Genomic DNA, 20,996 nt, shown 5'->3' with positions numbered 1-20,996 from the left:
CTGCAAGCTACAAGATCAAATAACTATGATGGAGGAAATTTACTTTGAACTTGAAATGTAATATTGCAAATACATTGCATTTGTATTTAATAGTGTATATTTAATGCATTAGAAAAATATAGGCACGTTATGTTTATTTATTTCTTTTGTTTTATTTTATTGCATTGATAAAAAGCTTTCATTTACAAGAAATTGAATTGCATATCATATATTTAAATATATCCTTTCCCATTTTAACTTTAGGATTTGGGATTTAGAGCAGTGGGTGTGCTAGAGTTTGTCTCATTCTCTCTTCTATTAGTGTAGGGTCTCTTTTGGGTCACCGGTTCAGCCCAGCTAGCTTGATCTCAGTGTGTTGAGTGACACCGCCAGCATGACCAAAACCACTGGGGAGAAGCCGCGGTCGCGCAGTCGCGTGCAGCAGTTCCGTGAGAGAATGCAACTGCGTTCCCTAAAGGCGAGGAAGAAAGTCGAAGACATCAGTAAAGATGACGTGAAGTCCTTTCTGAGAAGAAATGCTTTTGTGCTGTTCACCGTTGGAGCTGTGGTCTTTGGTCAGTGCACCTGGTTAACTGTACATGCATTCATTTATAGTGTAAAAGTTTGTTCTAACCATCTAAAGAAGCCATCTAAACTGAAGTTAGTTTCTTGCTCAAGGGACACACTCCCATCGGTTACCACTCCAGATCTTTAACCACCATATCACACCACCAGTTTGCAGTGAAGTTTAGATGCCTTTTGACAATGGATGACTTTTGATACATGACAGAAAAGGGGTTTTGACAGATCTGTGCATCTGAATTGTTGTTTTATGCTTTATTCAGGTATCGCGCTGGGATTTGCCCTGAGGCCATATAAGATGTCATACAGGGAAGTGAAGTATTTCTCCTTTCCTGGTGAACTATTGATGCGTATGCTGCAGATGCTAGTGCTTCCCCTTCTAATCTCAAGTTTGGTTACAGGTATGATGTATTATTCTTTTGAATAATTTTTATTTTATTTTATTTTTTTACCAGATGCAACAGTTCGACCTCAGGTTTTGAATCAAATGTTACAGCGATGATATAAATTAAAAATGCTTCATACAAAAACAGGACATTTAAGTTTAAGTTCGAACTCTTAGGCCTGGTTTCACAGACAGGGCTTAGACTTAGTTTGATTAGACTTTCAATTAGGGTATTTAAGTAGCTTTTATAAATGTGCATCTTGAGACCAAACAATGGCACTGACATATTTTAGGATAAGTCAGTGCATGTTGCTTTTAGTTAAAACTCAGCTCAAACATGCATTTTAGTCTGGGACTAGCTTAAGCCTTGTCTGTGAAACGTATGAAATGAAAAGTATACAAGTGAAAATGGGGTGGTAGGAAGATCCTCAGTATCTTCTCATTGGGTCTGAGCTGATGGGACCTACCCATAAAAACGTTGTCCCAGGCCTTGTGAATTTTACTGAAAAGGGCAAATCAGTGAAGTAAGGACATAGTAAAGCAAGGACATTGATAGAATGAGAACGATGTGAATTTGGAATTGTGGGAGTGGCTGGACTTTTGAAGTATTCCTATAGGATGTGAAAGAGAAAAGGGATTAAAAGAGGCATGGAAAGGAAGGAAAATTACTGGCCAATTAATGCCAACACAGAGAAAAAACAGCTCAGTAATTGAAGGGCCATGGAATTCAAGTCACTGTATATGTTAGAGAAAAAACTTAAAGGCCTGGTTTCACAAAAAGGGCTTAGGTTAAGCCAGGATTAGGCCTTAGTTCAATTAGGATATTTAAGTAGCTTTTATAAACATGCCTGGTGTGCATCTTGAGACAAAACAATGGCATTGACATATTTTAAGATATGCCTGTTGCTTTCAGTTAAAACAGCTCAAACATGTATTTTAGTCTGAGACTAAACTTAAACATTGTCTGTGAAACCGGGGGAAGTTCATAGAACAACAATAAAGAAAACATGACATTATGCTGGACTCTATTTTCTGGTTTGTAGACAGTGACCTCTTTGTGCTTCTATTAAAAGTGGCAGTGAGAATGAGGCAGAGGTTGTAATGACAAGTTCAGCCCCATCCACCCCTGCTGCTTCACATACACATACACAATGTCTACCCTTTAAAATATTTTGAGCTTGGCATAACTAGAAATATTTGTTTCATATATATATATATTTAGAAAAAAAAAAACAATACTAAGAAATATCTAGATTTTTAGTTGTTTTGGCCTATTTTAATGCTAAGACTAAGACTGATTCCTATGCAAACTCTAATTGGTTAATAATAATTTGAATAATAATTATTTAAATTAAGTTATTACATTATTATGAATATTATTATTATTATTTGTATTTTTATTAAATTATTTGTTAGGCATTTTAGTTGGTTATTGTGCCACACCTGAGTGTAAGAGGGTGCCGTTTTATTTATTCACTTCTTTTTAGCTGCACAATATGAGTCATATCTTTTGTTTGATACAAGTGCATTGGGAGACTGTTTGCTGTTGCCCTGGAGACATAGAGAGGGTGGCATGACCGCTGAAACACAGGCCAGTGGAGGAATTTCCCAGGCCTGTCCAGGACAGAGAGAGATGAGCGAATGCCATTTAAGAGAGAGAGAAGCATGGTCGAGAGACACAGAGTGTGAACAGATGAAATTGTGAACTGAGAGGCTAAACTTAAAAGGCTGTGGAGTTTAAAAGATTCTGGAGTTTGGGCCCCCAGGAGGACGAGAGGACTAAACAATGGCTGCTTTCTCTTTCTGGTCTGTGGATCAGGACAGCAGAAAGGACTCATTCAAAATTTTAACCTTAAATTTTTTTGGCAAGTCAAAGTCATCTTGCCTAAGCAAATTGACTTCTGCTGAGATTTCTATTAATCCCAAGACTTTTAAAAGTCAAACGATATAGTCCTTTTCAGCTAAATTAAGGTTATAACATGAATTTTTCATTTTTCATGTCTGTACAAATTCTGTTTGGGTTTTTGTATCAAAATCTTAGAACATTTTTTTTTTTCAGCAGGGATGGTACATGGAACCATTTATTTATTGAAAAGTGATTCTGATTCATTCTCATAGAAGAAAATGCTAAAATCGTATTCATTCTGTCTAGGCATGGCAGCGCTGGACAGTCGTGCCTCTGGAAAGATGGGCATGCGTGCAGTGATATACTATATGACCACCACTTTCATCGCAGTGTTTATTGGCATCATTATGGTTCTGATTATCCACCCTGGCAAAGGCTCAAAAGATGAATTCGCCAAACAGCAGAAGATCGAGAAGATCAGCCCAGCTGATGCCTTCCTGGACCTCATCAGGTAACGGGACAGGTGTAGCCCATCATTTACTCCAAAATACTGATATTAACCAATTACTTTATTCAACACATATGCTGAATTACTTTTGCAGAAACATGTTTCCACCTAATCTGGTTCAAGCCTGCACTCAACAGGTATGAATGTTTGCCCTTCATCCTATCACTCAAAATTTCTCAGTTCTGTTTTATCATAAACAATAATCATAAACAATGATAATATATTAGCTGTTTGCATGCATTATGAAATTAGCAATGGTACATTTTCTTGCCTAAAATGATCTTTATCATTGAATTGAATTTAACTTAAAATGTAATTTAAGTGAATACTAAAGAGGTAAATCATTAATGTACAACAACTTTTAAACAAATAATGAATGATACAATAACATCTAAATAAAAGCATAAAATATAACTGCAATATAAATTAATATAAATATTTGGCTCCATATCGATTACACTTGTCAATGTTGTTTCTAGGGGAATTTTATATTTATAAAGGAATTTTATATAAATAATATTTATAAATAATTATATAAATTATATAGATAGAAATAATAAATGTTCATGTAACTAAATTTAGAAATCTAGGGGAATTTTTTTTTAAATAAATGAATAATTACTTAAAATATAAATATTTTTGATGGGTGAAATTAAATTTTTTTATTGTGTGGTGCACCTTGCCAGAAAATGAGAAAATATCAAATTGCTGACAGAACCAAAAAATAAATAATTTTTATTCGGTTATTATAATTTGTTTCTTAATTATTAACCACTTTATTGCCAATTAGGTATTTCCAGAAATGAAAATATTGATTAAAGACTCATATAGACAGATAGACTCTAAGTTCTAATATGTTTCCCTGTCATCATCAAATGAGGCTTGATGACATCTCAAAGGACAGAAACTTGTAATTTATCACTCTTGGAGCGAAAAGTTTGAGGCCTTGAATTTATAATTGTACCAATACAGCTTACAAGTGTGACAATGTTTCATTTTTCCTACTGCTGGCCCAGGCTAGTTAAATTAGCATGTAAGGAATAGACTTTTTCCATTTAGGATTTTGAGAGTCTGGCTTGATTTCGACCCACAGCTGTGCTTGGCCCGGCTGAGAGCTTTGGCAGAGCTGTGATGGTGCCACAGTCGGATGTAATGGGACAGAAATGGTCAGACAATAACACTGAAGAGCCTGACAGTGGCTCACAGTCTGTCCGGACACACTCCACAGGGACACCCTGTAGTCAACCAGATCTAAAAAAAATATAATAATAATAATTAAATTAAATTAAAATAATATGAACAGGATCTTGTCATGTAAAATTTAAATCAGATTCATTCTTGCTGATTTTTTCTTCCTTCTCTTTTTCCTCCTGTAGTTCAAGACCCAATATGGCAAGAGGATCATTAAGGTGAAGATGATCGTGAACGATTCAATATTCAACCTAACTAACGCCACCCAGGAGATTTCCCAGGAGGAAGTGATCCCTCTCCCAGGCTCCACCAACGGGGTTAATGCCCTCGGGCTGGTGGTGTTTTCAATGTGCTTCGGCTTGATCATTGGGAGTATGAAGGAACAGGGACAGGCTCTCAGAGACTTCTTCGACTCCCTCAACGAGGCCATCATGCGACTTGTTGCTATTATTATGTGGTGAGTGATCCAAGACACACAAACTTTTGAGAGAGAAAAAAACATGCTTAAAAAGTAAACTCATTTAAAAACTGTTAATGTAGCCTAGGATGGGTTTTCCAATATTTGCTCCTAATTTGAAACATATTAATTTACAATAAACCTCAACAGGGAGCATAACATTTTATCAAGTGTTTCTTAACCAGTAGCATTATATTTAACTTATAATCCTGCCATGCACATTTTTTATCACATTTTTATCTCTTAAATCCAAAATTAAAAATATTATATTATATTATTCAAAAGTTTGGGATCAGTCATTTTATTATAAAAAAATTAACACTTTTATTCAGTAAAAACGCATTAAATTGATCAAAAGTGATTGTAAAGACTTTTATAATGTTAAAAAAGATTTTTATTTTAAATAAATGCTGTTCTGTTGAACTTTATATTCATCAAAGAAAATAAATATATTACTGTTTCCACAAAAATATTAAGCAGCACAACAATGTTTTCAACATTAATGAGAAATATTTATTGAGCAGCAAATTAGCATAAAGAATGATTTCTGAAGGATCATGTGACATGATGTAATGATGCTGAATATTCAGATTTGGGGTCAATGGAATAAATGACATTTTACTGTTTTTACTGTATAATTGATCAAATGGGTGAACATAAGCCATATTAACCATTATAATTTCAAATAGGTAATAAATATTTATTCAAATTTATTGTTATTTATTTGTTTATTGGAGTAGTAATGTATTGGAAAGAGTAGCTTAGTAGGAGGCTTAACAAAAATCTACCTCAAGATTAACTTTGTGGCTTGTAATGTAAGTAATTTACAATAAGACATTGATCATAATTCATAACAGAAATGCCTCATAATAACCTTCACCTTACTGTAGAATTAGATTAATTTCCTCTTTGTCTGGACAGAAATGTGCCCTGTGCTCTCATTTTTCGTGACCCTGTTTCATGACCTCCTTTTCATCTGCATGTTTAACTCATTGACATTTTAGGAAACCTTATTAACAAGTGATGCTTCTGGATGCAGATCAATCCCTGATCCTTAATCTGTTTTCTTTCCACCGTTATAATTTGGTAGTTTACTTTTGTGACTGAGAATGAATGGAGGTAAATGAGTGCACCGTGTCTTTAAACTCCTGTTCCCAGGTATGCACCTGTTGGTATCCTCTTTCTGATTGCTGGAAAAATCGTGGAGATGGATGACATCACTCAGATGGGCGGTCAACTCGGCATGTATACGATAACAGTGATAATCGGCCTCATGATACACGGCATGATCATTCTACCGACTTTGTACTTCGTCATCACCCGGAAAAACCCCTTCATCTTCATCACGGGTTTGCTGCAGGCCCTCATCACGGCTCTCGGCACCTCTTCCAGGTAGGACCGACAAAGTCAAGCTGCCGAAATCATGAATATTGTGCTATCGTTTCACTTTTACATTTTCCATCCCCCAGCTCTGCCACTCTCCCGGTTACCTTCAGATGCCTGGAGGAGAACAATAAAGTCGACAAACGCGTGACTCGATTCGTGCTGCCCGTTGGAGCCACGATCAACATGGATGGAACAGCACTGTATGAAGCCCTGGCAGCCATCTTTATCGCCCAGGTTAACAACATGGAAATGAACTTTGGGCAGATCATTACCATTAGGTGGGATTTTAAAATATAAGTAATTAATTAAGAAAACAGAATGATATATACTGTACATCACAATTTTCTACATATAATTGATATTTTTTTTAATGATGCAGCATCACAGCCACTGCTGCAAGTATCGGGGCGGCCGGAATCCCCCAGGCTGGGCTGGTCACAATGGTGATTGTGCTGACCTCTGTCGGACTCCCAACCGATGACATCACCCTCATCATTGCAGTTGATTGGTTCCTGTGAGTGACCTCTTATAGAATCGTGATTTGATATGGTTTAAAAAGGGAATAACAATGCAAAAAATATATTAATTTGAAGTATTTTGCAAAACAAGGCAAAATCTTCTGCTAAAATGACTGTGTTTGGCACATATTTGGGACTCCCGTCTTTTTTTTTTTTCATTATCAACCCAGGTGACACACTTTGATATGTTCCCATTAGACTTGCTCCATTTTTTCAATGCATTTCATGTAATTCAATAGGTTTTAACATAGAAACGTAATTAGGTTGGCCAAATTAATCATTCCAGATAGATCCCCTTTCCCACAAGTTACACAGCTAAAAGTGCTATTTAAACTAGGATAAAAACTGAGCTGAAAGTAGAAAACTTTTTGACAACCAGTCAAGTATCGCTGATATTTTACTGTCTCAGGGTGAAATATACAGGTAAATAAATGGATTGTTCATCCATTCACTTTCTGTTGCACTTACAGGGATCGACTGCGCACAACGACTAACGTCCTGGGAGATTCTATAGGAGCTGGAATTATAGAGTTCCTGTCCAAAGATGAGCTCCAGGGCGGTGATGTGGAGTTGGGGAGCTCTGTGCTGGAAGAGAATGAAGTGAAGAAACCTTATCAGAAGATCCCTCAGGAGAACGACTATGAGAATGAGAAACCACCAGACAGCGAGACTAAGATGTAGAGCCTGCATATTCAACGCCCAACCAAGGATTTTGTGTGTGTTTGTGTCTGTATATGTACAGTGGCCCCAGAAAATATATTAACACTTAAGATACACTAAAAAGTGTAAGAATTTAATTGCATTTTATAAGGAAAAATCAAACTAAATGCATTTATTTTAAAGAAATATTGTATAAGCATGCTATTCAAGCAAAACAAAAAGTATTTGGACACTTTCTGATTGTGGAAATTTTGGAAATGAACTACACTTGACTTTATAACATACATATACACATACGTGTTTGTATATATTTATATATATATGCAAATTCATACATTTGTGAAGTGTTGCTTACGTGTCAAAAGTGTCCAAATATTTGTTAGGGCCTGTGTACATATATATATATATATATTTGTTTTGTTTTTAAATCTTTTGTTTTTAGCCTTCTTTTTCCTTTTACTGTTGTTGTGCTTTGGTTTGGTTCTCCAGGTCATACCGATTGTTATTTTGATTTGGCAGGAGAGTTTTACCTTTACAAAAATATATAATAACCATTCCTCTTTTGAATTGCTTTTTCATTATTTTAATAATTAGCTGAAATGTGAATCTATGTAGGATATGGTGGGCATTGGTGTGTTGGTGACCAACGTTTGACACACGAGCTACAAGAGTGTTAAAACGAACAGGGTCATGGATGTACACAAGACTGATTTTAAGCAGAAATGAATGTCAGTGCTTCATCTGATGAACAGACAGAAGTTCATCACACTTTGCTTATGCCAAGTTCTGCACTAGGTGTTCAACATGAGCAGGAGACCAAGATTAAAAGCTTTTGGGCTCCGTTTGTAATGTGATCATCTATAAGTGGAGTATAAAATATGTATTACTGTAAATATCAAGAGAAAATTATGTTTAGCTTTGAAAGCTGCTTTACACATCTTTATGTATGAGAAGACTCATCGATATTCCTCAGTGTTTCAGCAGCTATTTGACTATTCTCTGCAGCTCGCACAACTAATCCTAACTGAACAAACAAATACTTATGCGTTTATGAGATTTTTTTTTTATTATTGTTTTTTATTTTCCTATAGTTCATCCACTGACCCTTTTATTGCCACATTAATGATACATAGAAATAATAAGTGCTACTGAATATTAATAGTAGGAAAAAAAGGACTGAATGTTTACAGTCTTGTGATTGCAGTGACACTGAAGTCATTTTGAAAATGTAAATCTTTTGAAAACATGCTATAGACACAGGTTGGACTCACATGTACTCGGCTGGAAACTGTGATCTTATATTTGCCTTTTTTAAATTCTTAGTTTTTTCATGTTGCTGTATATTTCCTGTCTCTAAAGCAAAATGGGTGATTAGAACTATAGAGAAAGAGCATACGCATGTTGTGTGTTAAATATAGTTTTGAATAAAATGGAGAGTGGTGATGCATTGTGTTGGAATTTTGATTAATGATAGATGAGTAGCTGTGGTTTGTTATATTTTTCACACAGCCCAACTTTTTCAACAAACTCTTTTGATATTGGAGAATTAATCTTAATTAAACATGGCCAAAAAATGTTGATTAATAGTTTCTGCAAATAAAGGAAAGATTAAAACGATCAATAGACAAGAAACACAAACTTCTAACCTAGTGGATAATTCTAAATGGACTCACGCTGCCATCTAGTGGGCAATAATTTTCTTCAGGCAAAAAAAAAAAAAATCATTAGTATTCTAGTAGTTGTTAACTGTATTTTAATGCATTATGCGCCGCATTGTTATTAAAAAGCTCTAATGAAGGTGCATTTCTGCTATAGTTAAGGAAAGGGTGTGCTTGTCTCTGTTATGATGTCTTAACAGAACATCTATGTGCCTTCATTGAAGTCAAACTACACTTCACACTTCAATGAAGGCACAAAGTTAAGACGTTATGACACAGAGGCAAGCAAACTTTTTCCTTAAAGGGATAGTTCACCAAAAAAAGGAAAATTCTGTCATAATTTACTCACCCTCCTCAAGTTGTTCCAAACCTGTGTAAGTTTTTGTTGAACACAAAAGAACATATTTTGAAGAGTACAGTTGACAGTAGCCATTGACTGCCCTAGTGGAATTTTCCCTTTTTCCATACTGCGGAAGTCGATGGCTATCGTCAACTATTTTGTTTCCAACATTCTTCAAAAAAATCTTCTTTTGTTTTCAACTTAAGAAAGAAAACCATACAGGTTTTGAACAAATTGAGGGTGAGTAAGTAATGACAGAGTTTTCATTTTTGGGTGAAATATCCCTGCTTTAACTATAGCACAAATGTTCCTTCATTAGAGCTTTTTAATCACAGACAGTGCGGTGCATAATGCATTTAGCCAATTTAAATTTTAGTCAGTTGGACATAGTCACACATGACCATTTTTTACTGTTCAAATTAGGCTAAAAAAAATGTTAACCGTTATTTATTTGCAGGTTTCATAGTGACAATTAGCCCCATATATAGTGTGACAATATGTCTTGTCATTGGGGCATGTTGTCACAGAAGGCCAACGGGTGGTCAATGAACTGCATCTTTTTGTCCCTGGTGGAAATGTTTAAAAGCCTTTTTGTAGCCAAGACATTAAGGTATGTGCCTATACTGAAGCTAACTGAGAAATATTCAGGGTGATGTAAAAACTATTATGCCTGAAATATTAGTTTGGTACCGTGAGGTGGCGATATTGAACTCATATCCAGATGTCTGTAGCCTGTTGGTTCAGTCAAATCTTTGTGTAATATCTACATTCACACACATTTTCATTCATAAAAATTAACGTTTAATTAGCTTTATCAGTTGAAAAAGTTAAAAAGTTAAAGGCAAGACACCACTGGTGAATATTTTTAACTGATACTATACTTCCACAGTTAATTAGCCTAATTGCAGGAAATGAATTCATTAAATTTTATATTACACGTTTTCTGAAATGTTATGTTAAACGGGCTAATGGGGCGTTATTTAATAAAAAAAACAGTAATTTGCATATTTACAGACCATAAATCTGATTAAAGCCAGGTTCAAAATTAATTTAGGTGACATACTAGAGTTCAAGGTTTTACATAGGGGATTTTAGATAATGCTTTAAACAATAATAATAAAACAACATGTTATTGGGAGTAAAATGTTATAGAAATCAGGATAATGTCATGAACAAACCCCTCTAAAAACCTTTAAAATAAAACTGGAAAGTCTGGTGCATGAAAGTGCAATTGAAGTTTAAATTTCTGGATCACTGCATGAGAAAAACATAATTTTGAGAAAAAATAAGTATTGTAATTGAAATGTAGGCTACAGACACAAAGAGATCAAGTGTGATAGGCTACTGTAATAAACACCTAAATGTGTATTTTGGATGTTTCTTTTCCACTAGTCTGAAAGAATGTTTATGGAAGCAAACATGTTATGGAAGCAAAATAGCCCAAAATTGTGCATGAAAAAACAATGGTTTGCCTGTAGTCTTAATTACCTTAATTAAAAAGGTGTATTTTGCTTATAAAGCTCCACGTTAATTGTATACACGGGATACAAATGTATACACGTTTAATGAACACACACCTCAGATATTTGAATTACAGTGAGAAGAAGAGAGGAGGGAGATGAAAGCAGAGTGGAGGATGATAGAGGAGAGGATGGGAAGCAGCGGATGGGAGAAGGAGGGAAGGGGAGGAGAGCAGGCAGCGGAAGTCGGCGGGTCGCTGCTGGTTGGTTCGGCGCCGGTGGAGGGAGTCATTCCTGCAGCAGTGCTTCCGGTCGGCATTTTGTTCTGCGAGAGAGAGAGTGACTCTGTGTGGATTCTTTTATGAGCACCCAGGAGCCTTTAGGAACCGAATCCTTTCTGCCATCGTCCGGAGTAAAGTGCGAGCTTCCGCGGGCGCCTACGAGAGGAATGACCGCCGCCCGTCCGTCTTCATGTTCGCAGTGAGAGGAAGCGGTGCGACCCGGATTATTGTTGTGAGAGGGACACAGCGAGCCCGAACCCCTCCACCTTCAGCTTTCAACAACAGAGCCTCAGGTAAACGCGCCGGACCCGTTTCGCTTGTTCCGAGTGGGGGAGCACAGTAGCCAAGCGTCGGGGTGAGACGTGCTTCGGACTTTTCGAAAGGTTATCAGTGTTGTGCAGCCCTCGCTCAGTGTTAGCATACGCGTTAGCTCGGTGCGGGCCCGCAGGCGAATCCGCGGTTCGGATGGTTCGCGAGCGAAAGGCCAAAACGGGCCGTTTAAACGGACCCAACCGGTCCAGGGGGCTCGTCTGGAGATGCAAGTGTGGAGCTGAACCCGAAGCCCGGAGATAAGAGTCGTACAGGCCTGCAGCTCCGCAGACCAGAGTAAACAATACTGTCCTCTCAGAGTAAACCTCATTCACCTTCTATCAGAGTAAACAATACTGTGCTTTTAGAGTAAAACCGCTTTCAGCGTCTGTCAGAGGAGGCAAAACCATACCAGAACCATCCTTAATAACTTGAATTCAGAATAAACAATACTCTCATATTAGAGCAAACTTGCTAGCCATCAGAGTAAACAATAGTCATACTACAGCAACCCTCATTAACTGTCTGACAGAAAAAATGCAACACGCTCAACTTATTTACCTTCTAGCGAAGTAAACAATAACATAAACATCTAGATTAGATAGCAAACCTGATTAGCTAACGTTATCCATCCGAATAAACTAAACACACTTCTTAGAGCTGCACTTATTGGACATCAGAATAGTTTCATTAATGGGTATCAAAACCTCGGATTATAGCAAACCTTTGAGCATCTGTCAAAGTAAAGAGCAAACAATACAGTTCTGTAATACTGGCCTTTAATTAATCAGAGACAATTTATAATCAGAAAAGAACCGTTATCAAAATATTCATAACTAGCTGGTCGCATGAAGGGAATATAAATGAATTATTGAATTGTAAAGGCCTTTACCTGCAGCTCAATATTCTTTTCATTTACAAAGGCGAAGAATTTCTATGCTCGTTTACTGTTAATTAACTCTGACATGAAGAGAATGTAAAGGATATTCAAATTAAGGTGTATTCAAATTAAATATTGTGCACATTTATAATGCTCAATCTTTGAATATAGATATAGCTAGTAATATTCATATATATATATATATATATAGTAATATTGCTTTATAAATAACAGAATGAAATAACCTCTTTTATAAACAAAAAAACTGTCAGTAACTCATATCTTAAAAGGTATTTTAATAGAAAAAATATATATATATATTTTTAAATATTTAAATATTTTGTGTTTTAAACAGAACTTTGGAGATTTGTTCATTTAAAAACATTATGGGTTTGAAAAATAAGATTATTTATTTTGACAGCTAGGAATGAATGAATGAATGAAGGAAGGAAATGCTGCTTGGGTTTAGTTAGCTTTAGCGGTTCGTGTCGCATATATGTGCACAAATTGAAAACTAAAAGTAAATTCAAAGTTTTGTGTCTGTTGACAAGATTCTGGATTCACTGCAGTAGATTCTGAGGAAGGAATACAGTTGAAATCGCTCACATTTATGACAAGACTGTCAGATTTGGTTGTTTAAATTGCTGTGGTGTTTTATTGGAGCAGCTAGTGCTGGAGAAACATTGAGCTGTGGCTGTAATCTATGAATGAGCTTTCACATAGCAGACCAATATTAATGTATTAGCCTAACCTTTAATAAGAATAAAATAAAAAACAGGTGATAGAGATTGTCCTGAGCTGAACTTTAGTGTTTTTTAATAACTTACCAGTTCACCATCATTTGATGCTTTTGCTGTTCAGTTCACTTTATTTCATTTGTACTTGGATCAGTGTTTGTGTAATAACAAGTATAGGCACTCAAGAAAATATTTTTTTGTTTTATTGAATCTTCTCCTGTACTGTACATAACTTCACAGTCGCACTTTTCCCGAGTTTTGTTGCACTGTTGTCTAGTCTATAAGGCACCATGATATGTCATGTGTATTTATATATTTATTTATATAGCCAGTGCTGGGTAGTAGCCTAACTGATTATATGTAAATCTGAATTATGTAATCAGATTCCAAAAAATAACTATTTTTTAAAATACTCATAATCAGAATGCAGATACTTTTTTATTGATTACATGGTTAAAGGTGCTGTATGTAGTTTTTAGCGGCCTCTAGCGGTGATGTTTCAGATTGCAACCAATAAGTTTACAAGCGCGTGCTCTTGCGCGTGCTCGAATTTATGAGCGAGCACTGTGGGTACCGGCCAGACTGAGACGCAACCGGACGTAACACACAAAGCATCCCACAACATGCTGGAAACTCAGGTAAACTCCCACTGCAACGTTACAATAATAGGCTACTTTAATCAGCTTGACGTTGAACTAATGCTCCATGCTCGTACCATGATAAGTATGGAACCCTAGCAACCGTGCCGAATTCTGTCACTGCAAGCACCACTTCACATTTTCTTCAGGAAATGTACATTCTAGGTTTGTAGATAAGGTTTCTCCATTATTCAAATGCCCTGCCGATGTTGATCCGTGTTTTTTACCCGAAGTTCATCCGATTCACGTCTGGCCTTACGAGCTTCAGCAGAAAAAACTTTTCTTTTTTGTTTTTTATCAATATGTGGAGTTTGTGTTGGAGTCTGTGTTTTGCTGGGCGCAGGTCGTTTCTTAGTGTTATCAGACATGTCATAAGTTGCATAAGTCATAAGTCCATGTCATAAGTTGCAGTGTCGTCGCTGTTGAGTGCAAAGTCAGTAGGCTAGACGAGGCGAGAGGCTCGGGAGCTTTCCGAGGTAATAGCAAAACCTGCAAAGTGGATCATTTTAATGTGAGATTACAACCCCTTCACACACAGGCAATAAAAAAAGGATTCGTTTTGGTAGAAAAGCTACATACAGCACCTTTAACTAATATTCACAAAATGGCAGTAAATTATTCAAAATTAATTGATTCTCCCTAATTCTTCATTTTTATTTTTTCAATTTTCCTTTCTCAAAAGTTGTATGAAATTACTCACACGGACTCACTAATCAGGCGACTATAATTAAATGGAAAAGAAGAGGCTGCACAGCATAAACAAATAACATATTTCATCTTTTTTTTTTAAATAATGTTTTTATTTTCAAATTATTTTTTTCTTATAAACGGAAAACTTTTTATGTGCTTTGGCCGTTCATTCTCACGACAACGTAGTTTTCAGGGCCTGAAAACTCAAACTTTTGAAAATGTTTCAAAGTGCAAGTTTTTGAAAACGATACCGTTATACTCTCTGTGTAAACTACAAAAACACAAATTTGTGAAAACTGTGACGGCATGCTCATGCGTATTACGCGTTCAATCTATAGGAGCGTACTTGTGTTTCTTTACAAAGTGACATCGCCAACTACTGGCTTGGCATGATTAATACAGCGTTTTTAATCGTTTTTGCAGATCAGTGTGAACGAGGACTGTTTTGACTACGTTGTTGCCTGTACATGAAAAACAACAAGAAAAAACTTTTCTGTTTTTAGTCCATCATTGTCGTGTAAGCGTACCCTTAGAGGATTACTCTGTAAGTTTTTTGTCCTGCTATTTATATAAAAATTGTACCTGATGTTATCGAATGCTGAAGGTTCATCATAATAAATAACCTAAAAGTGCAGATTCTTCAAATTTATCTCTAAATGCAAATAATAATCATCCATTCTCTTCAGATTACAAAAATGTGTGCATATTATGATAATAATAATAATTATTATTATTACATAATATATAATATGCAATAATAAAAGCATTGTGCATTGTAAATATTTTATTATTATTAATAAGTATTATTATCAATAGTAATAATTATATTTATTTTATATTTATATTTAGAATATACTATTTTTATTATTGTAATTAAAAAGCAGAAATAAGACATGAAAAATTATCCTGATCCCTAAATATCAGTTATTGAACATTTAAACATAAAAATAATCAATATTGTATTTAAAAAAAAAAAGAAAAAAAGAAAAGGTCAATCTCTGTTCTTGTTTACATAGGCCATTATCATCAGAAAAAAATAGTTTTTGCAATTACTCGCAAGTAATTTCTTCCTTCTTTGGTTGTATTTTATGAATGTTTTCTCCATTCTACTGCTTCCAGTTGCTCTTATAGCAGTAAACGCAGGGCATCCACAGGCAGCTGCATGCCTTTTATGTTTTGGAATTGATGTTGGAGTCTCACTGAGACTCTGGTGGTTTACAGTAGAGGAAGCGATTGGCTCTTGAGCAGCTGAATGCAGCTGAAGCCAAACTCCAGCTTCTTCCAAATTTGTTGCAGCCGTCTGGGGAAGACCTTCCTGTTTCAACAGGACAGTGTCTCCTGCAGCCTGTCCCAGTGCCTGATGGGAAACCCTCCTAGAGTAGTGGAGGCAGTTCTAGCAGCATAGGGGGAGGGGCAACTACAAAATAAAGCCCATTTGATGAGCAGATGCGCATGTAGTTTTGGCCATGCCTGGTACCTCTTTAGTTCTGAGCATAATGCATATGGTAAGTTCAAAATTACGTTTTTTGTTTTTATGTATATGGCTATGGTAACATTGTGTTCACAAAAGTAATGTATACCTGACAATGATCAGAGTTTTACTGAACACAAGACCTGATACTGTTTTTGGTGGATAGTTATGTAGGTGATAAGTAGGTGATACTTTTAGAAATTGCACATCTTAATTTCCAGATGTCAATGCTAGCAAACATCAAAACATTGAGTTATTTTGAGCTAGTAGTCATGCTATGAGAAAAACGAGGGGTTTGCAAAGTTATTGCTATTAAACTATTATGAATGCAAGTAGTGGCAGTGAAAATGATATACGCTATCGCATCGACTAGAGTCTTGGTGTTGGCAAAGCTGAGATTACTCAAGTTGTTAGTGTCACATGATCTGTCAGAAATCATTCTAATAAGCTGATTTGGTGTTCAAGAAACATTTCTTATCAGTGTTGAAAAAATGTTTTGCTTAATGTTTCTGTGGAAACCACGCTACATTTGTTCAGGATTCTTTGATGAATAGAATAGATGGTTCAAAAAGAACAGCATTTATTTGAAATAGAAATGTTTTGTAAATTATTATAAAGGTCTTCACTGTCACTTTTGATCAATTCAGTTAATCCTTGCTGAACTAATGTATTGATTTCTAATAAAAATCTTACTGAACCCGTACTTTTGAACGGTAATGTAGAAAATTAGATTAAAAAGGTAATTTTTCAAGGATTTAAACAATAAATACATTTATGAACAATTAACTAAACCTGTTTGTGGAGCCTTGCTGTCCTCATCTTAAGCATTTTAGTATCATAAGATTTAAATAAAATATTTTAACGTGTTTTAATTACTATCACTGTATTATTGTTTCCATATCTCAGAAAGGGAAGCGCTGTTATTATTACAATGTTCGTGGATGCTGAAAATGATGATGATGATGATGTCATCTTTTTCCTCTTGCAGCAAAAGATGTAAAGGTGGATCAGTGAGCAGCGACACTGAGCGACCTGTGCATCCACGTGAGCTCCCTGCCCTTCTTCAGCATGAATGGGGATATGCCTCATGTTCCTATCACCACTCTCGCTGGGATCGCAAGCCTCACCGACCGTAAGTCATGCAAACTTTTTGTTAACTGAACTTGTATGACAAATCCGAAGCTTGAAAAATCAAAATTTGAAAATTACTTCAAAAGTCAGTTGAAAAAGTATATACTAATGAATGTCCTCTTTTGTTTGGGTTTTTGAAGATTTGGATTAAATGTCTGTTCGTACCTTTCAAATCAATTGGACTTGATTTGTAAAGGCAATACATTTCTTTGTGCCTGAATCGAAATGGAGAGTCCCGAAGAATGATTTAAATATTTCATGTCTCCTGTTGTGATAAGGAATAACTCATCTTTTTGTGTTTATTTCTTAGTGTTAAATCAGCTGCCTCTCCCCTCCCCTTTACCTGCCACCACCACTAAGAGCCTGCTTTATAATGGGAGGATCGCCGAGGAGGTCAGCTGTCTGCTTTCCCGGCGGGACGACACTCTCGTGTCCCAGCTGGCTCACAGCCTCAACCAGGTGTCCACTGAGCACATGTGGGTACCTCACCAAATGAGTTTATCTTGCATGATATGTTAAATATCTGTGTGTCTCATTCCGTCTTTGTAATTCTGCATGCAGAGAGCTGAAGGACAACTTGGGCAGTGATGACCCGGAAGGAGATGTGCCTCTACTGCTACAGACGGTGCTGTCCAGGAACCCCAATATCTTCAGGGAGAAAAGTACGCCCACCCGATATGGGGTTCAGGGCGGTAAGGAGAAACTGCAGAAATAAAGCTGTTTAGTCTGGGCATGCTTTTACTCTGTGGCCTCTGTTTGAGCTCCCTGGATTAGAAATCCCATTTTCCTAGTTTCCAGACTGTAGTTAGTGTTATTTAGTGGTAACATCAATTATAATTTGACAAATTAAATCAAATGCCTTTGAAACTGCCATTATGTAATCTTTTTACATTTTGGCTCTATGTATGCACTACCGTTTAAAAGTTTAGGGTCGGTAAGATTTTTACTCTCATGCTTAACTAAGGCTGCATTTATTTAAAGCCGCAGTCCGTAACTTTTGGCGCTCTAGCGGTTAATAAACCGAACTGCATGCTCTTTGCGGAAGAACTTTGTAGCCAGAGCTACTTCTCTCTGTTTATGTCTATGACGATTCACGCAGTTACTGGGCTACTCCGCAGTGGTACGACCTGAACCTGTCTAATATAGTCTGAATATAAACACTTATTAAAGGTGTATCGTAGTAATTCCGGATAAGACAAAAGCACAGTTTGGAAAATGGATTCATGATGTACTCGCTTATTATATAAATTGTCAATTTTGAACAGGAAAAAAGTTACGGACAACAGCTTTAATAAAAAAAGCAATAAAAACAGTAATAATGTATTATTATTATCAATGTTGAACAATTCTGCTGCCTTATATTTTTGTGAAAAACATGATAATTTTTTTTTTAGGATTCTTTGAATACTAAAGTTTACAAAAATCTTACTGACCCAAAACTTCTGAACTGTACTGTATATTGTTTATTTAGTTTACATTTGGATCACAAAATGTAATTTTATTTTATTGCTGACCAAGATAAAACAAATTTTACTTGTTAGAGTTCTAGTCAGACAGCTTGCCACATGAAGTCAACATTTTAAACCATGGTTTGTTGACTCTTTATTTTATGTTTCGAAGGTTTAATGCAACAGCCAATGATACCACCGTACAAGATGCCTCCAAATTCCATGCATGGAAGTCCGGCGCCAAACTACCAGCAAACCACTATCACTCCAAGCCCTCCCAGGTACTGTTCCAGTTTCCTTTTTATTTGGGTTAAATAGGTAAATGGCCAACAGCATACCATTTTAACTGCAATCATTGTGAATAAAGAAATTAAAATATGCAGAAAAAGAAACTGGTTCCATTTCCACCCAAAATACTGACCAGTTCCACTCTCACTCGACAGCCGATATGTTCAACCTCAGGCGGGTTCTGGTACCAGGTACATTCCCCAGCAGAACAGCCCAGTGCCCAGCCCATATGCACCACAGAGCCCTGCAGGCTACATGCAGTACAGCCACCCACCCAGCTACCCTCAGCACCAACAGATCCAGCAAGGTAAGTCCACGCTCTCCTCTCTGATGAGAACCTCAAGAGGATTGTCACCATTTTCAGTGTCTGTAGTCTTAAAACACCTCAAGGCTTAAGGAAAAGTGGTTTTAATAAGATTTGCTAGTAGTGAATCTTCTTTTATCCTATCCCTTTCTGAATGATATGACTGGAAACCATCCCTGGCTGTTAAAATCGACGAAAAATGAATGCATGTTCCTGGTCTTATTGTTAACGATTAATCAGTGGAGATTTTTTCACATAAAAATCAGTGAATGAGTTTTTTTTTTTTTTTGTGTGTGTTGCAGTGTCCGTATCCAGTCCAATAGTTCCTAGTGGCATGAGAAACATCCATGACAACAAGGTCTCTGGTCAAGTGTCGGGCAACTCCAACCACAATGCGAGGCATTGCTCTAACGACGAGTACATCAGCATCGTCCAGAGACTCGGAAATGAAGTGAGTGCTTGCCAACAAAAGGTTTTATAACCCTAAAAATATTTCAGTCTCCAAATTAATTTTTCTTAATTCAATTGGGCCCGGATTGGCACATTTTTCATGTTGACAACTCATGTTGTCTGTGTTTTCACAGGAGAGTGACCCCGCTTTGAGAAATGCCTCCTTTTCTGTACGCTCCGTCTGCTCTCCTGCTGGAAGTGAAGGGACTCCGAAAGGTGGATTGCACCTCCATTTTTGTACATATACCATTTTTTAACTCTTAAGCTTCTCCTTCCTCCCCATTGGTCTCTTTTCACATTGTACTTTGGGTACATTTGCGTCATCGTGTTTACTAGCGGCAGCTGTGTTCTACAGTAAGTAGGTAACAACTCCGGGTGAGATAATGCAATAATTTATTCATGCTATTTTCATTTTGAATGTACACACGTTATACGTACACTTGTGCTTGTCTGTTGTGGATGTATAGCATAAGTATGCTTGCTGTTCCCAAAGACAATATATTCAGAGACAAGAAGCTGTGAGAAATGATACCATTGACTTAAGTAGTGATGTAAGGAATACTGTGTCTGGTCAAAGCCTCTACTCGTTTTAGTTGAGAACAGCTGTTTATGAGCACTATTTGTTTATAGCACACATTTAAGCTAATCTTTAAAAAAAACTAAGGTGTTGTAAAATCAAGCGTAGCGTTAGTTCTGGCAGGTCACGTTAGTCAAGCTTGCATCAGCTGACTCTCAGCTGATCCATGTCTACCTATAGGAATACGAAGCCTATCACAGCATCCATATATAAGCTCCTTCAGTATTATCAGAAGCTATTGCGTTTCTCAGAAGCTAATTACCCTCATCCATCCCCAGCTTCTCCTCTCGTCCAGTCAGGATTTGGTATTCTGATTTCCCTTTGAATCAGACTAAATTCTCGAATGATGTTGTACATTAAAATATTGTCATTAATGATATCTGCAATAAATTCATGTTGGTTCTGTTTACCCTAAGGGGGGTTATTGCTGCTCTATCTGCTCTTATCCATGCTAGGCTGCATGGATTCGCAGGGAGTTCTTGCCCAGAACAGAACCAAACCGCTAATTGTCAATCGTATTTGACGATAGTGGTCCTGACAGAACTAAAGTCTTCGGGCATATAGTGTCCCAGACACCAGGGTGAGATTACCCTCAAAAATGAAAAATTTGTCTTAATTTACTTACCCCCATGTTGTTCCAAACCTGTAGGACTTTTGTTCATCTTCTGAACACAAATGAAGATATTTGAGAAATATGAGTGATTTCTGCCTCTCCATTGACAGTTTCGCAACAACCACTTTGACAATTAAAAAAGCTCATAAAGAAATCTTAAATCTAATCCATATAAATTGAGTGTTCCAAATTTTATGAAGAGACAGGAT

At 36.5% G+C, this 20,996-nt stretch overlaps 2 protein-coding genes across 5 annotated transcripts in view; both read left to right on the top strand.

Annotated features, from left to right (window-relative positions):
- Positions 1-373: 373 nt before the first annotated feature.
- On the top strand, positions 374-7,533 carry slc1a3b (solute carrier family 1 member 3b; the record flags this gene model as incomplete). Its single annotated transcript, XM_081354799.1, has 9 exons — positions 374-554; positions 825-962; positions 3,099-3,303; positions 3,395-3,437; positions 4,677-4,948; positions 6,107-6,340; positions 6,418-6,612; positions 6,714-6,848; positions 7,323-7,533. 9 exons carry the CDS (start codon positions 374-376, stop codon positions 7,531-7,533), a joined length of 1,614 nt encoding a protein of 537 aa, XP_081210925.1.
- Positions 7,534-11,221: 3,688 nt separating this feature from the next.
- The window catches only part of nipblb (NIPBL cohesin loading factor b), a 36,872-nt gene continuing 27,097 nt past the window's right edge, over positions 11,222-20,996 (top strand). For 2 of the 4 annotated variants that reach the window (XM_081354795.1, XM_081354793.1), the window contains exons 1-8: positions 11,222-11,544; positions 16,965-17,108; positions 17,418-17,583; positions 17,669-17,769; positions 18,728-18,836; positions 18,999-19,150; positions 19,450-19,598; positions 19,732-19,813. In XM_081354795.1, the coding sequence (XP_081210921.1) occupies positions 17,045-17,108; positions 17,418-17,583; positions 17,669-17,769; positions 18,728-18,836; positions 18,999-19,150; positions 19,450-19,598; positions 19,732-19,813 (823 nt within the window). In that variant the 5' untranslated portion in view covers positions 11,222-11,544; positions 16,965-17,044. Of the gene's footprint in view, positions 11,545-16,964; positions 17,109-17,417; positions 17,584-17,668; positions 17,800-18,727; positions 18,837-18,998; positions 19,151-19,449; positions 19,599-19,731; positions 19,814-20,996 lie in introns of all 4 variants that reach the window. The other 2 variants (XM_081354794.1, XM_081354792.1) reach the window with 1 other exon arrangement.

The sequence above is a fragment of the Scardinius erythrophthalmus genome (assembly GCF_964197995.2).
Source record: "Scardinius erythrophthalmus genome assembly, chromosome: 23".
NCBI lineage: Eukaryota > Metazoa > Chordata > Actinopteri > Cypriniformes > Leuciscidae > Scardinius > Scardinius erythrophthalmus.
Note: the sequence above shows the minus strand (reverse complement) of the source record. Positions and strands in the feature narration are given on the sequence as shown.